The sequence below is a fragment of the Hetaerina americana genome, unplaced genomic scaffold, assembly GCF_022747635.1.
Source record: "Hetaerina americana unplaced genomic scaffold, ioHetAmer1.1.p SCAF_5, whole genome shotgun sequence".
In the NCBI taxonomy this organism is placed as follows: domain Eukaryota; kingdom Metazoa; phylum Arthropoda; class Insecta; order Odonata; family Calopterygidae; genus Hetaerina; species Hetaerina americana.
The window spans coordinates 51,516,301-51,534,441 of record NW_027287095.1 but is presented as its reverse complement, the minus strand read 5'-3'; the positions used below and the strand labels follow the sequence as shown (position 1 = coordinate 51,534,441).

The 18,141-nt window shown below is 37.2% G+C and overlaps 1 protein-coding gene across 1 annotated transcript; it reads left to right on the top strand.

Moving 5' to 3' along the window:
* Positions 1-20: 20 nt before the first annotated feature.
* On the top strand, positions 21-18,135 carry U4-U6-60K (U4-U6 small nuclear riboprotein factor 60K). Its single transcript, XM_071592032.1, has 8 exons — positions 21-297; positions 622-826; positions 964-1,094; positions 6,304-6,508; positions 9,592-9,777; positions 13,286-13,501; positions 16,762-17,038; positions 17,358-18,135. Exons 1-8 carry the CDS (start codon positions 111-113, stop codon positions 17,499-17,501), a joined length of 1,551 nt encoding a protein of 516 aa, XP_071448133.1. The 5' UTR covers positions 21-110; the 3' UTR covers positions 17,502-18,135.
* Positions 18,136-18,141: the final 6 nt, after the last annotated feature.

The window sequence follows — 18,141 nt, the reverse complement described above, 5'->3', positions numbered from 1 at the left end:
TGTTTTCGCGGTGAAGACTGACAAAGAAAATACAATAGAACTTTAATTTCTGCGAAAGTTTACTTACCAAGCATTAAATTTACGGTAATAACCAAGAAACGCCGATAGAGATGTCTGACGATGAGGACTTCATCGCATTAAAGAAAAGTAAAACTATTCATTATGGGTCTTTGGAGGAACAAGAACAAATACGACTTGCGGCTCTGGCCAAACTCAACTCTGAAACAGATGGAAATGGAGCTACAAGTGAAGCAGCTACAATGCCTTTGGAGGCAGGAAATATCAACATATCCGATGGTACTCAATTTAGCTTAGGCTTTATTTATTATTCTGGACTTAAGCTGTTTTTAACTAAACCAAAATACTAGATTATTAAAAAAATTGATTTCACATTCCTAAATTCTATAGGAAGCTTTCAAATGTTCTTAACAGTTGTAGTAGCTTATCTAATGTGCAATGAGAATTATTTTTATTGAATCATGTACATAATGTAGTAATCCAAGTTAATCGGCATTTGTGTGTGTGATCTTGGGGTTTTGTATTATTTATGTTCAGAATTACCTGTGAATAGCATTAATAGATTAATGTTACTTTGATATTTCGCGTTTTGTTCTGCTACAGAATATATGGACTTGGAAGATGAAATGTCTCGCGATAGGCAAGCCCTTCTTGAAGAATTTGAACGGAGAAAAAGAGCCCGTCAAATCAATGTTTCCACAGATGATGAGGAAGTTAAGAGAAATCTGCGGCAGTTGGGAGAGCCAATATGCCTTTTTGGGGAAGGCCCTGCTGACCGAAGAAGTAGGCTTAGAGACCTCCTTGCAAGGTATAGTATAATATTCATGAAATAGGATAGGTGCTAAATTAGTGTAAAATGAAACAATTTTATTTCTATTTTTGATCATTGTTTTACAGTGAATGAGAAGTTGATACAGGCACGATGTTTTCTTAAATAAAATTCAGGTTAGGAGAGGATGCCATTAAAAAGAAGCAGGAAGAAGAGGAGGAAAGAATCCAATTAGAGAAGGATCAGGAAACAACATGGTATCATGAAGGACCCCCATCCCTTCGCATATCTAGAATGTGGATTGCAGGTATTCACACATTCTTTGCAAGATTTTTTACAATGCCATGTTAAAAATGAACGAATATTGCAGAAGGGCAATAAAATGGTGAAGTAGTAGCCTTGGTGATTGAGCAAAGACGTATAATGAATAATCCCAATATTTAAATAAATAATATTTTTTAAAGCCATTTAAATATTCATTCATCTACTCTGTTATGGCTTGTGCCAGCATTATTCAATTTTTCCCCACCCATTATGCTCTTAATTTACTCTTCAATAAAATGATTGAAAAGTTTTGCATTCACACAAAGATGCGCTCAGACAGTCTGAATTGAAGGGTGAAATAATTTTACATTTATTTTTTAATTTTATTTTATCTCGATAATTTTCTTTCTGCGAATGTTGTCTGGCAATATTAAATTATTATTTCTGTTGAGTTCCATCTTAAGTATAATTTTTATTATATGTGTGTGCATTCTTATGGTATTTTACCAGCCATCTCTAGGATATGTGACATGGAGCAATTTAACACTTAACAAGTTGTCCCATACTTTTAGTTACAATGTGTATGTAAATTATTTAAAAATGTTTAGATAATGATAAGCACACATGTGGATGTTGCTAAGGCACCAGCCATGTATGCTGAATTACAATTTTGTGCATACATTTTTACCTTGAGTATCTGTTTACTCATGTGAAAAATCACTTTTGCATTCACATGCCTCCATACATAATACAATAATTCTTGTGTTTGACTAATTGTTGAATTTTAGTATTTAATAATTATTTTTTTGGGCTCTCGAGTTTGATTTTTTTATGATCACCTATCATACAAAAGCCTCCCATGGACTTCAACCTTGACATGGTGGAAGGGCTTGTACGTTCTGATGACCCCTAGAGGTATGCTGGTGGGAGTAATGATAATTGCTCCTGGGAGGGTCACCCATGCCAGATAGGTCGAAGGTTAGGAGCCAGACGAAAGTTAGACGACACAGCATCTGTTCCTCAGTGAGGTGGCTGCAAAGGCGTCTGACCCCAGTGTGGCAGCCATTGAGTTATGGTGTCATGCTAAAAACACTATTTAGGAAGGCAGCAGGAAACCATCTCAGTTATCATTCCCAAGAATATAATGATACACACTATTGAAAATATGAGTCCTGGCCACTACGGAGATTGGCCCAAGCGGCCATGTGTTGTGTCCGGCAGTGGGGGGAGGCAAGGGTTCTGCGGTCGTCTTCATACGAAACCCTTGTGAGGGAAAACTGACAGCAGGAGGACAGAAGATGCAGAAGAAGAAGACCAAATTAGTTAATTATAAATTTGAAATGTTAGGACAATGTTGAGGATGGGAAAATTAAATACTAAGCAAGAGATGAAAAGAGGAAGGATAGATATTTTAGGTTTATGCAAGATGAGATGGAAGTATAGGGGGGATTACTGGAGTGGTTGTCAGAATAACATTCAGTGGCAGGTTCCAGAGCCAACAAGAGGTTGCCATAATATTGAATAAAGGGGTAGGAAGAATCAGAGTAAACATAGAACCAGCTACGGATAGAATATAACTAGAAGAGATAAAAGCAGAACCGATGAACTTAATCATTCTTCAGGTATACATGCCACTGAGCAATCATAACGAGGAAGAAGCCAATAGGATGTAAGATCAATTAGAGGACATAATCACGTGTGTTCCTGCAGGAAAACATTTGATAGTGATGGGGGATTGGAATGCGATGGTAGGCGAAGGAAGAGATGGTGATGAGGAGGGAGACTACGGTTTAGGCACGAGCAATGATTGCGAGGAGAAAGCAATTGAAGTCAGAAGGAGACAGGGGTTAGTCATCACCTACGCTTGGTTTAAACACTGCAAAAGGCATAGGTATATGGGGAAAATGCCAGGTGACTCAAAAAGGTATCAGATTATATTCTAGTTAGGCACAGGTGTAGGAATTGTGATCCATTCGCACAGCTTCGCTGAAGCGGATGTGGACTCCGACCACAATTTGGTTGTTAAGAAGTGTAGGGTCCATTTCAAAAAGATAAGGCAGGGGCAGTAAGTTAGAAAATAGAATGTAGAAGTATTAAATGGATTGACTGGGAAGTAGTATCAGCAGACTGTGAAGAAATTCATGGAATAAGGTGAAGAGCTGAGTGCTATTGGGGAAAATGGGAATGTATAAAGAAAGGGATATCAACAGCCGCAAAAGAAACTATAGGAATTCTGAATGGGAAAATTACAAGGAAACTATGGAACATGGATGAGATGAAGACAAGTGTACATCAATGAAGAAAATGGAAGAATGTGAGCACAGAGTTAGGCAAAAAGAAATACGAAGAGTTAAATAATAAATGAGAGGGGCAACAAAAGAAGAATGTTGGAAGATGCAGTGTAAGAATATGGAAAGTTTGCAGAAGAAGGGTGAATTTGGTGCGCTATACAGCAAGGTTAAATCACTATCGGGAAGTAAGAAGGGAAGATCTGTGCTAACAGTTAGAGATAAGTCGGGTAAGATAATAGTTGATGCAGAAAAGATCCAAGAGAGATGGAAGGGATATATTGAAGAACTGTATAGTAAAGAACTTAGTAGTATTTAGGGGAGGCAACCAACACCTGAGATCATTTGCACCATAGGGGATTGACAGGAAAGGGTGAAGGGTGGAGAGAAACCTAACATCGGCATTAGCCTACTCTCAACAAAAGGTGCCAAGGGACCCGCAGCTTAACGTCCCATCCGACGGACGGCGTACTCACTCAAAGTGCCTTCCACAAAGCACCTCAAATAGGGATTGAGATACCTCTGAAAAATATTCAACACCGCCGGGATTTGAAAGGCAGTATTCCACCGCCGGGTGGAAAGCCAGTACGATAGCCACCGCACTAATCCCAATCCCCTGGGCTTCGGATCCGATGCCAGTGGATTGGCAGGTACTCTCCTTCGCCTTGCACTGGTCGACCACACAGATCCTTGTCCGACTTAAGAATTTAGTCGCTAGAAAGACGTCATAGTTGCAGCAATTTTCCGTTTTTCAAATTTTTAACATATTCAACACTGCTGGGATTTGAACCTGGGCCCTCTCAGTGGGAAGCCAGTACGATAGCCAGTGAATCATCGCGATCCCCGTAAAGAACTTAGGCCAACAAGGTTAGACATAGAAAGAGTATATCACGGAGAGGAAGATAACTTAGGTCCAGGTATACTTCACGGTGAGATAAAAGGGTATTAAGGCAGATGAAATCAAATAAGGTGGTGGAGGTAGACAACATTCCTGCACGAAACTACTAAAAGGTGTAAGAAAATGTGAGAGGAAGAGATTATATGGACTGATATGTAGAATCTATGAGGTAGGAATCTGGCCGGAAGACTTTGTGAGATCAGTGTTAGTTCTTATTCCAAAAAAGATAAATGCTACATCATGTGAGGACTACAGAACAATAAGTTTAATTTTCCATGCAGCTTAAGTGGTTCTCAGGGTCATCACTAAAAGGATGGAGAGCAAGGCAAATGATTGCTTAGGGGTTGATCAGTTTGGGTTTAGGAAGGGGATGGTGTTCAACGTGTATGTGGAGGAAATGATTAAAGAGGCATGGGAAGAACTGGAGGTAGGAATGAAAGTCGAAGGGAAATTCATAAAGTCAGTTAGGTTTGCTGATGACCAAGCTTTAGTTTGTTAGTCTGCCAAGGGGTTGCGAGCATTGCTTAGTTAATTGGAAATTCAGTGCGACAGGTATGGGATGAGAATATTAATAAAGCAAAGGTTATGCGGTTTTCTAGAAAGAAAAAGGCTAAGCTTAACATTAAAATAGGAGGGCAAAAACTAGTGCAGGTAGAACAGTTTACGTGTCTCGATAGTGTTTTGGACGAACAGGGTCAAAGTAGTAAGACGTAAGGAGAAGAATTGCGCTAGGCAAAGTGGCTTTCACAAGGAGGAGGGAGTTGATGACAGGGACGTTGAGTAAGGATGTTAAGAAAAGACTCGTAAAAACTTTGATATGGAGCGTAGTTATGTACGGGGCGGAAACGTGGTCATTGAAGCACGAGGATAGACGTAGACAGGAGGCTTTTGAAATGTGGGTGTGGAGAAGAATGGAGAAGGTGAAATGGACAGAGAAGAAAACAAATGAGGAAGTACTTGGTATGGTGGGCGAAGAGAGGGGTTTGTAGGGAGAAATCCTATGGAGGCAGGAAAAGTGGATGATGGGCATATTGATTTGTAGTGGGATGTTGAAGACTGTAATAGAGGGTAGAACGTTAGGCAAACAAGGAAAGGGCAGGAATAGGATAGGGATGTTGGATGGGGTGAAGGGAGGATGGAAATACACAGAGTTGAATAAGGAGTTGATGTAGAGTAGGTTGCTGGATTGTGTTTTGTTAGGAGTAACGAAATATTTATTTGGTAGTTGTGTCCATCCAGAAACTTACATAACCAGTAGATTACTTAATAATAATAATACTAAAGAAAGTTAAGTATTTTAATCTGTCTGTGGTGATGCCTATCTTATGTTATCCCAGTTTTAGAATCTACTAATATAATTTGGTGTATTAATCATTCCCTCTGTGTCACAAGAAAATTCCAGTGTCCTCTACCTTTCTATGACGCTTACACTTACGTGCTGTGCATAACAATTTTTAATAACCCTAGTAGATGTTCTGTGAACCATTTATAATTGTTTAGTCAATGTTTTCTGCAATGGGTCTCAGGTTATTGCCATGCATTCTACATATGGCCTTACTAAAGCCAAATAACCAGTCTCTTCTACTTTTTCATTTCATTTTCCTACTACCCAGCTGATGAAACCTAGCTCCTTGAAGGCTTAACCATTTGTTCTTTTGGTATGTGTGCCCCTTGAAAGGTTTAATGCCAGATTTTGATCTGTTTTTATAAATAATCTGATTTCTATTTTCTTCAATTCCAAAGATACACATAAGTCACAATGTTCAAAGAAAAGGGGAAGTAGCGAAATTTCTTTTTTTTTGTTTTAAACATTCACCTGACGAAGTAGTTTTGGTTACTATCATGTTTTTTGTATTGTAAGGTGCTTGAAATGACTGTTATAATTATAAAAGTAATTAAATTAAACTTGTTTGTTTGGGAGGATACTTCTTATTTACTTGAGTTTCAAAAAAATATTTTGTACATTTGATGCTTTTTAGTCTATTTCATGATTTTCACCACCCATTTCATTTGTGCAAAAAGTGCTTTAAGTAATTTAATTTTTGTTTTTCTTTGTTCTCAAACAGAATATTCCTTGCCTCGAGCCAAAGCTCGACTGGCTGAGGCACGTGAAGAACGAGAAATGGGGGAAGCTACAAGAACTGCAAGGAGGCAGGAGCTCCAGAAGCGTCTTCAAGCTCTTTCCATTCATTCCAGTCAAGTTGGGGATACCCGACCAGTATCTCATTGCAACTTCAGTCCAGATTCCACCATGCTTGCTACTGCGTCCTGGTACATATAAGGGTTTTATGAGAGTTTTCCTCAAGTTTCCCCGAGTATGTGGAAACCTTAAAACATCAGGGGAATTTTTGGGGGAGATTGATGGACTCTAGTATAACTTTATGAGAGGGCCTCATCATCAATATCTAATGAATCACATTGTTTCATACACCCAGCGTTTATTATTGAGGTCTGCATGTTTTTGGGTTTTCATCATTTTTATTGTCACTTCACGCCAAGATATGTGATGAAAATCCATAAAACATGCATGAGAATACAATCAGGAGGTATTTGTTTGTTTTGTAGATTTTCAGAAGTCATCTTTAAGAGTAAATTGAGTTGAATCAAATATGTATTGATGTAAATAGGGGTAGATTGGTGAGTTAGGGGACTTGCCCACAAACTGTATATGTCTCAGACTGCCCAGGTTGAGGTGGGTCAAGGGTTTCTCACCTCAACATGAAGTTGGCAGCATTCTTCAACAAAAGTTGGGCGATGTGTTTGCAAATGTGTTGAAAGGTGGTCACCGAACTTTCAGCCATTTGGGATATTGTTGTTATTTGAGTGAGTAATTGTGAGGGTTTACGTGAAAATAGAAAAAAATTGAGTATCGAGTTGTCATTAAATTTGTTCCATGAAATTTTGGGCTGCTGTATTTGAATGTGGCCATACCAACTTGGCTGATGGCGAGCATTCAGGATGGCCAAAAACTTCGACAACCACCAATAATGTCAAAAAAGTTGGCCAAAAGGTCCTGGATGACCATCAAATTAAGATTAGAGGGAGAGCAGAGGTTATGGGCGTAAAGAAAGAATTAATTTGTCATATGTAGACTAAATAATTGGACATACGCAAGCTATCCAGGCGTTGAATAACATGTTTGCTCTATTAGGTCAAAAAAACTACTCGATTGAACATTTCCAAAGCCCTGCTGGAGCGGTGTAAGGGAAGTGAGTCAGTTTTGTTGTGTTGATTCATAACTATAGATGAAAATTGGATTCGCCAATACACCTCTGAGAAGAAAGAACAATCAAAACAGTGAACTGGAAAGAACCTACTCGGAAAAAAACCAAAGACGATGATTGGATTGTGAGTGTGATAGTGATTTTTTTTTTGGGGATAGTCACGGAATTGCATTCATCCATATCTTTAGAAAGGGTACACAATAATGGTTTAGTATTATGCATTATTTCTTGACAAACTGAAGGCAGAAATTGCAAAATTAATGAAGAAGAAGAAAGTGCTTTTCCATCAGCGTAAAACATCTAATCTAAGCATCTCATCTGTAATCCATGCTTTTCATGTCCTTGTCTTATTTACTTTTTAGTTTTATTTTTGAGTTTCGGTATCCCTTTTTTGATATTATCTCATGCTTTTTCTATGGTACCCTGCTATCTTTCCTCTCTCATGATTTTCTCTGCAGCCTACTACTTCCTCGTCTTTCAAGTTGATGCTTCTACATTCAAGTTCCATAACCATCTCTCCTTTTTTATCCTTTTGAATCTGACATTACTTCATTATTACTATGAAATGTTCTGAATCTGCTCCCAGGGCAATGTGAATAATCCACCATTCCAAAATCTGTGCCTAAACTAAGATAGTCTAACTGATGTAATTTTATGAGTCCATAGGCATTTTCCACTAATGCCTATGTCAATTCAGATTTTTAAATCAAATGTCCGTTATGACTGAACCCTGTCTCTTGCAAAACGCTATTGAATTCTTCATGTGATAATTTCTTGTTCCTAAACCATAGTCTTCTGCATCATTGCCATCTCTCCATTCACATTGAGGCATTGATTATGAAACAGGATCTTTCTCCAAAGTTTTTCTGTAAAAAGCATCATCTCACCAAATTAAGTTTAAAACTGGAAATCTAAATAACATATTATTTACAAAATTGTATGAACTTGCATAATGTGGGAATTACCTGAAGATAGTGATGTCGATTTTGACTCCATTGAGATGTGCACTACGGAACGGCATTCTTCTCTTGAAAATTTCTGTTGAATTACAATATGGTGAAATCTAAATACAGTCAGCTCCTGTATTAGCATTATTGGAATGTTTTTCCAGCAATTTACGACATCTTTATCATACCCCATACAATTTCATATTTTTACAATTAATTCAAACCCCAAATTTATACAGAATTAAAAAAACGCAGGGCAGTATGAGCACCACTTTAAAGGGAAATTGGAACAACTACATCAGTGTTCAAAGTCTGATGTAAAGGTCGAAGTACTGTTTTCAGAATAATGTAAAATAAATAATTGCAGATGGAGTGAGATTCTTTCGCCTTTAGTGGTTGGTAAATCAGAGACTCCAAGGTACGATCTATGAAAAATCATTGCCCTCGCACAGCAAACTCCAAAGTGTGGATAACCTCAGAAATATTTGAGAATCAGCTTCGTGATCTGGATACAAAAATATGGTCTCCGAACAGGAAACTCCTGCTGTTTATTGATCAGCGTCCAGCCCATCCACCTATTGTTCACTTGAACAATGTTTAGTCAAAATTTTTTCCTGAAAATTGTACTAGAGAGCTCCTACCACTGGATATAGGTATGATTCACTTATTTAAGGCTCATTATCAAAGAATGATTGTTCATGCATTCAAATCTCTGCATGACTGTGGCCGGAATATAGAGAAATGAAATTGAATACAGGGTACTGTATACTGGATGCATTACGCTACATATCATGGGTTTGGAAGCAAGTGAAGGAGTCTACAATACTACTACAAGGAAGGCAGGATTTTATGTTGATTTTGATTAAGAATTTCCAGTTAAAGTTATTTGTAATGATGATCGCACTACAGAAAATGCCTTTTAGTAATCAAGCGTGTGAAAGTAAGTATTCTCCCCAGTAATTGTAGTGGCATCTCCCATAGTTCTTTTGATTTGTTGTATATGTGTTTACTCCTTGGTTACATCCTTCTGCGTTTTTCATTCAATCATCCTTCATCTCTATATTTTTCAATCTGTTTTCCACCCCTCATGAATTCAGGAATGTCCAATCCTTGTTGTATGGTTTTTGGAGTAACTTTCAGGATTGCTTTTTAATGGAAATGTCATTATTTTTGTCTCTTAAAGGAGTGGCCTTTGTCGCCTTTGGGAAGTTCCCAGCTGCACACCAATCAGAGTTTTCCGAGGCCACCGCTGCAATGTTGGTGCTGTTGTTTTCCACCCGCAAGCCAGTGTAGACAGTGGAAGGAAAAACATTTGTTCCCTTGCATCCTGTGCTGCTGATGGTTCTGTGAAGTTATGGAGTCTTGATAGGTGTGCATTATTTTTCTTATTACTCTTTAAGATATAGTTTTTGATCCAGTGGAGTCCTGATAAAGCCACTCTAGTTCAGTGGGCGAGTGTATCAATGTTCAGATTGATCAGAGTTAATTCCAAAATGTAAGGAATTGTGGCAATTAATAAAATACAGTTTAGATTTTTCTTTGACGGAAATATAAAAATGAAATGCTTGATAGGCAGATCATCCTCTGGTGCATTACTCTGAAAGGGCAAAAGACAGGTTCTTATCCCTCTTGGAATTAATAAATTATCAGGATTATTTGTTTGCATTATAGATTTCATGAAGGTATTTAGTTGGGTAAATTGGGTAGAATTAATGTTTACTGAATAAAGGAGTGCATTGAAGGGAAAGGCAACTTATTTGTAACCTGTACAGACTCTCTTGCTGCTCTCAATACCACATGCTGCCACACCCACCTAAGCAGTCTCAGACTGCTTAGGTGGGTTTGGCAGGTTTCAGCAGCCTATCCCAGCTGCTGCCAGTTTGCCTATCCCAGAGATATGGGATAGACAGTGTTTGGAAAAAAAACAAGATAGGGGTGTCCGTTATCACCCATGCTTTTAAATATACATGTGGAGGAAATGGTGAGGAGAAATGAGAACAACTGGAGAATGGGGTGGAAGTCAGTGAGAAATACATAAAATGATATTTGCACATCATCAAGTTAACAAATCAGCCATAAAGTTGCAATCATATGCCGAGTGCTTTAGAAAATCTGTGATATGTATGGGATGAGTATTCGTGTAAACAAAAAATTATGTTTTTAAATAGAGAAACGCTAAATTATACATACAATAGTAGGACAAAAATGAGAACAGTTTGCCTATCTTGGATGTGTTTTGAATTAAGGTAAGCAAAGTTGCAGAGATATGAGAGGAAGAATTGCATTGGAAATAGTTTTCACTCGGAGGAGGGACTTAATGACCGGGACATTGAGCAAGGATGTCAAGAAAAGATGAGTGAAAACTTAGATATGGAGTATGGTTTTGTAAAGCTCAGAGAAATGCAGATATGAAGGCATACATCAGGTATAAATTGTAACCTTTTGAGATATGCGTGTGGAGAAAGATGGGAAAGGTAAAATGGGTGGAAAAGAATATAAAAAAGTATTAGGAATGGTGGTCGAGGAGAGAGAATCGTTGGGAGAAATCCAAAGCAGGTAGTAGAGATGGATTCAGGGCATTTTAATTGGCAATGGGATGTTAAAGACTGGCAGAGGGAAGAACATTAAGTTAGTGAGGTAGGGAGAGGGAAAGAATAGGTATGTGAGATGAAATGAATTGAGGTAGAATTCTTGTTGAATTTAAGAACAAGTGAATATAGTCTGGGGTCTCAGGATGTCTTGTTAGACAAAGCTAAGAAATACAGAGATGCTCGTAATTATAATAATGGTCATAAGCATAACTGGTAAAATTTGAGTTTGTGGTTCAAGGTCAGTGTACAAAAGTTAACTCTTGACCAAGTTAATATTTGTAAAATATTCTGTCACAAAAAAATGATAACAAAAGCCTCTTCTTATGTATTTATGGACTCTTCAGTTACCATCCCTATGGCCATGACTATGCTATGTGCTTGTTCAGCTTGAAAAATCAAACAAATGCTAACATATGGAGTGGAATGTTGTGGATTGCAATAACACCCATTTCTATCATTAAAATCACCTGGAAATTGTTGAAAAATTTCTTTGTTTCATTTCTGGTGGAAAATTTGGAAATAAGCTATTTAGATGTGGAAATTCCTTGTAAAGTCATGAATCCTTTTTTTAGCTTACTGGCCACTGCTATTTATAAATTGTCTGAATTGAATTTATAGGTAAAGCTCCTAGAATGGCATATTTATGCTACAACCTTTTGGGTTGAGAATCAATCAGTTAAACATTTCACAATTGGTAAATAATGGTCACTTCAATTTATCTCTTCTGTGCCTTCTAGGTTCAGTAAATCGCAAATATTATTTATATATACCAGGGCTCTACAGAAAGTCACCTCCTTTTGTGTGTAGCAAGCAAAGTGGTGGGTGGAGCCAAATGTGTGCTATATTGACATATACACTTGGGCAGTACGCCTTGAGCTGCATTGTTTGGAAGGCTGTGTTGCATGTCGTTAGTTAACATTAGCTTGTCAAAATGAACAATTCAATTGGAAATCCCGCCAAGTGAAAAATCCATTTAGTGATAAGGTTTTTAGTGGCAATAAACTAATCAAATCTGTTGATATTCATTGGAAAATTTGTGCTGTAGACCAACTAATTGAAAAGTGGCAGCGTTGTGCATCAGTGGTGTTGTTAGTTTAAAATTGAAGAGACAAATGTCCATGGTGTCCAAAAATTGGCCATCTGTCAGTCACAAGGCTATACCAATGCCTGAGGTCCTCGTGAACATTGGTGTGGCCATTGTTAAACTGAATGCACCTCTGCCTCACTCATTCCATCTCCATACTCTTCACAAAGTTGCCAATGAATTTCAATGGGCTTTTAGTTTTTTTCCAGCAAAAACGTATTCACAGATTGCACTTCGCAACTCATAGGATTTTCTATTGCAGCGCACATTTTAGAAGTTCAAAGTGAGCAAAGTAGAAGAACCACAGTCAGGACTTCACCACAGATGAATGCTAGCTTAGACATAGCCAGTAATTACTTATTTCCCAATATTGGTGCTTTCAATGAATTAAGATATTTGAGATGCTCTGCATTGATTTAAACATGAAACAGTGTCCTTTTACTATGGACAGTTTAATGGAAAAGTCACCTTTTACCTCTGCATTGGAGTAATAAATCGTTCATATTACCTATCTTTATTTTATGGAACAACTTCTTTAAATTATTGTTGAACACACATGTTATAAGGTGTTTCATAACTTTTCTGAATAACATTTGGAACTAATTCCTTAAGTGATGTCGGAAAAATCTGTTATGAGCATTTGTCGATTCCTTAGATTAATGTATGTATGAGCTTTTGAAATATCCTTTGCATTTGTAGCATTACTTAATGGATAGAGTTATTTTTTAAGTTAAAAAAAGATATTAATGATTTGATAAAGAATATACATCTATTTGCAAATCAATATTTTCTAAGATTCTTTTAGCCTGGACGAAATCTGACTGGTGAGAACGGTACTTATACCCTAATGTGTTATGAAGCAATGTGTGAAGCATTGTGAATAAATTGTTGCGAATATTAATTAAATTCAATATTTTTCTTCTACATATTAATAATGCATCTAAATAATTATTTAAGCATTGAATATTTTCAGCCATAGTGTTTAAAAAACATGAATAATGGCAAGATTATTTAAATTTTCTATCATTTAGTAAGGAATTAGTGTTGATTCCAGGAATTGTGATTGCACAAACTTACTCAAGAAATGCCTAAGATCCTGAAGTTATGAATAAAGCAATATGGAATGCTCTCCGGTTTTGTTTTTTAAATTACTGTTCATATAATATTTTTTTTAATTTTGTTTCCTGCATTATTTGCCACAGTGAGGATTCATTGGCTGATATAGAAGGTCATGCCCCACATCGAGTGTCCCGACTGGCTTTTCACCCATCCGGACGATTCTTAGCCACTTGTGTTCATGATGCATCATGGCGTTTATGGGACCTTGAGCAAAAAATGGAAGTTCTACACCAAGAGGGACATGCCAAAGCAGTGCATTGTCTATCATTCCAGACCGATGGATCTGTTTGTACCACTGGGTGAGTCTTGTCCAGTTTCATATTTGATTGTCCCTCAATTGCATCTGTTACTTCTTTGCCAAAATAGTCAAACATTGAGTTCCACATTTCCGCGATATGTCCTCAAATGCTGTTCTGTCTTCTTTATCCATTTCTAGTCCCCAAAACTGCATACTTAAAGCTGATTTAGAACTCCTCCACAACACCCTAAACTGGACTATTGATTGCTCTGAACTGCTCTCTCTCTCTTCAACTTCAGGATACCAACTCGATCCGCCCGCACCCATTCTCTACTCCAACTGCCTATTCCTAGAATATCTCTCACCAAGCACTCACCGTTATTTCACCTCTCCTCCCTTGTATATTCGCTCACTTACACTGTCGATCCTTTTAATCTATCAGGCATCAATTTCACCATCCAAGCTTTATCCTACCTTTCAGCAAATTAAATTTTTTCCTGGTCCATGTTCAGTTCTCGATGTTTATTGTTATGCTGTTTTTGTCTTTTGTCCTCTTTTATGTTTGTTATATTTTTCACTGTAAATTGGAGGTACTGCTGTTTGTGAGTACTGTTTTAAAATAAATTAAATAAAATATGGCTCTTGGCAATCATCATCTGAGAAGATTGTGCGTTGGTTAGAAGCCATGGTAGGCCTAAAAAAATTAATCCAGTCAAAGACTGTGTTCCTTAATGGCTCTGCTTTAGCCTATATCATTGGAAGGAATAAACCTTTTGTTCAGCCCTCTAGGTCCATATTTTTATGGAAATTGTGAATGGGTTTTTTTTTAATCATAGATGCCGACAGTATTTTACTTGGGGAGTATATTAGGACCAATGAAAGGTTTTGAGGCAGTTAAGTGCTCACTGAGGCTGTCACATAGAGTGAGAATATGTGAAAAGTTGTCTGGAGTGTGCTGGAGAGGCAAGAAGTAGCCTTTCAGAATGAAGGAGAATGGATTGATTATTAAATAAAAATAGTTAACGTGATAACCAACTGATAGATTTTATTTCCATGTCTATTACTTATGCCATTACATCCTCATTGATGTTACTATCTATTTTTTTATAATACTCTGAATTTGAAATTCTGGAGGGCATAAATGATAAATGTCGTAAGGTAAAAGTATATGGCATTCAAAATAGTGGCATTTGCTTTATTCTATTAATGGTAGATATTTCGTTTTGTTCCAACACATGCATTATAAAATACCTATTTTATATTTTTTAACCCTTGAATTAAGCAGATGTCTCCATAGGTAGTATTCTATATTGTGATAATTGAAGTCCAGATTGAATCACATTTGCTATCCCTAAGCCTCCTTTCCCTTCAGCTATGATCCTCTCCTACATATTCAATAGTTCAGCATAGACATTCTGTTGTTAAAGTTACAATAAAAAAATCATATGAAACTGCCTCAGATTGCTAATTATGGCCAGTACAAAACTATGAAAGGATTATTATCAATGTTGTAGTATTGGGTTACGTTAAGCTAATTACTAAATATCTAAGTGAAAAATCAAGTGTCAAAGCAATTTGCATTTACTACTCTTGGTGAAATGGCCATCAGAATCTTAAAAATGTCTCGTAAGAAATCAATTTTTGCTCTCAATTATGAAAATGAGTATGCATTAAATATTTATGTCCAGTCCTCATTATGCAGTTTGTTGGCTAAATGGCTATTGCAATCAAATTGTCAGTAAACAAATGAGCTACATCAATATTTCTAGAGCGGCGTGCTCCTTTACTTGTGTGGTAGATTTGTTCCAGATTAAATATTTCAGACAGATGTCTAGATTGATATACTACCTTGAACAAAAAGTTCCCGGAATAACCACCATGTGGCGCTCCCATCGTTCCGATTTGAGTTCTGTTTTTTTGTTAAATTGGTACATCTGTTGTTGATATTCCCTTTAAATCTTAGTGTCATAACTTGACATTTGCAAAAGTTACGTAGCCAAGAGTACATCTATCTCTGTGTGTGTTGGCGATTTTTTACAATTGCAGAAATGGATTTAAATTTGCAACAACGAACTTGTATTAAATTTTGCGTAAAAAATGGATTTAGTGGCGCACGGACGTTGGAAATGTTGGAAAAGTGTTTCGGCAACGATTCTCTAAAAAAAACGGTTGTTTACCAGTGGCACGAGCGGTTCAGAAGTGGTCGTGAGTCAATCGAAGATGATGAACGCAGTGGCAGACCATCGACATCGAAAGTCGGTGAAAAAATTGATAAAGTAAAAGAAATGTTGGTCAATAACCGCAAATTAACCATCAGAGAAATAGCGGAGGACTTGAACATTGCCTATGGATCCGCCCAAGACATTGTGGTTAATGATTTGGGTTTCCGTCGTGTAGCAGCAAAAGACCTCAATTTCATGCAAAAAAGAGACCGTGTTGACGTCGCAAAAGACATGATTTGCGAGGCTGAATCCGATCCCACATTCATCAAAAGGATCATTACTGGAGACGAGACGTGGGTTTATGAGTACGACACGCAATCCAGACATCAGGCAAGTGAATGGCGTTCACCAAATGAGCCGAGACCAAAAAAAACCACGTCGTTTTCAGTCAAAAAAGAAGGCAATGCTGACGGTTTTCATGGATTACAACGGTGTAGTGCATCATGAATTTTTGCCAGAAGGCCAGACAGTAAACAAAGAGTATTATTTGGGCGTTATGAGACGTTTGCGTGAAGCAATTCGCCGAAAGAGACCAGAAATGTGGGCAGAAAACTCGTGGATTTTGCACCATGATAACGCACCGTCGCACAGTGCTATCATTATTCGTAATTTTTTGACGAAAAATGCAACAAATACCATCCAACAGCCACTGAATTCACCTGATTTGGCTCCCTGTGACTTCTTTCTGTTCAATCGAGTTAAAAAACCATTACGGGGAACGCGTTTTAGCAGCCGAGAGGAAGTAATGGAAAAATCGCAGGAAGCACTGATGGACATACCGAAAACCGACCGTAACTTTTGCAAATGTCAAGTTATGACACTAAGATTTAAAGGGAATATCAACAACAGATGTACCAATTTAACAAAAAAAAACAGAACTCAAATCGGAACGATGGGAGCGCCACACGGTGGTTATTCCGGGAAATTTTCGATCAAGGTAGTATGTATAGAAACTAATAATTTTATCGGTGATTTTTTTTATAGCAAATGAAAAAGTTTTTGTTCTTTGATACATTTGTGTCTACTTAGTTAATGCCTATAGTAGGCAAATACAATAATATAATAGGCAAATTTTGATCAAGCTCTATGTTCATTGCAGTGGTACAGATGCCTTTGGACGTGTTTGGGATCTAAGAACTGGACGCTGTATTATGTTCATGGAAGGGCATATTAAAGCTATTTATGGCATCGACTTTTCACCAGATGGATATCACATTGCCACTGCTAGTGAGGATAACACATGTAAGATATGGGATCTTCGCCGAAGGACATGTCTGTATACAATACCAGCCCATCAAAATTTACTCTCAGATGTCAAGTTTCAGCGTACTGGGGGCCACTTCCTTGTCACTGCATCATATGATTGTACAGCTAAGGTAATTTTTTTCCCATATTATCTTAAAGGTATGAATCGAAGTATGAATAATTTTATAATATACTTCTACTAAAACATCAAAATAATAGTTTCCTTAAATTACATGTAGTGATTTCATCTTATTATCTGTGTGTTGATGCTTATCTTATTTTAAACAGTGATAGTTTATTGCCATTATAACTTGAGAGAGACTGCAGTAATGATTTCAATTTAATATTGTAGAGCTTGCAATTCCTTTGAGTTTGAACCCAGATTGACTTGAATGGCAGTAGAATGTTCCCTTAATCATGCTTTTAATGTTTCATGTTTTGAATTATCAGGTATGGTCTCACAAAACATGGCAACCCCTTCGAACTTTGCCTGGACATGATGGGAGGGTTATGGCTGTGGATGTCAGTTCTGACTCTCAGTTCATCGCTACATGTTCCTATGATAGGACATTTAAGCTCTGGGCTCCAGAGTGAGTGTGCTGGTGTGCATCTAGGAACATGCTTCAGTGATATGTACTTATGAATAGGTGATACATGATTGGAGTCAAAATTGAATAAATTGTAAAAAGTGCCAGGATCGAATCATTAATTTGTATTTGGGAAGTTGTAAAAGATGAAGTGTGCCGTATCCTGTTTGTGATGGTTACAATTTTTTTAATTGATGAGAGCAGTCAATTTATTTTGCAGTCCTATGAATACTGTTTCATTCAGCAGTGAATTAAAAAATAATCTGTTCCTGAAAAGGACTCATCATCATCTGATGTCTGATTTAAGGTATTTTAGCTCTTTTGTACAAGCTGATTATCTTACATTCAAATGCATTGACATAAATTGATCTTTATTGAATCACTTCAATTTCACACATATGGTGTTAATATTTTAATGAAATTCACTTTAGGAGATAAGTTTGTACTTTGCCAGAAGAAGTTAATAATTAAGCATTTCCATTGAAAACAAAATCCAAGATTGAACCAGTTTGCCTTTTACTGATAGAGGATTGAACCAGTTTGCCTTTTAGTGATGGAGGAATGATAAAGTGTAACTTGGGCTTCATTTCTCTGTGAGCCCCAATTTATAATATAAAACCCCCTGGAAGAAATAAGTAATATGTGAG

Coding starts and splice junctions, on each gene's coding strand:
- U4-U6-60K (XM_071592032.1), top strand. CDS start 111: ATGTCTGACGATGAGGACTTCATCGCATTAAAGAAAAGTAAAACTATT. Junction 1,095..6,303: donor ATCTAGAATGTGGATTGCAG/GTATTCACACAT, acceptor GTTCTCAAACAG/AATATTCCTTGCCTCGAGCC. Junction 17,039..17,357: donor CATATGATTGTACAGCTAAG/GTAATTTTTTTC, acceptor TTGAATTATCAG/GTATGGTCTCACAAAACATG.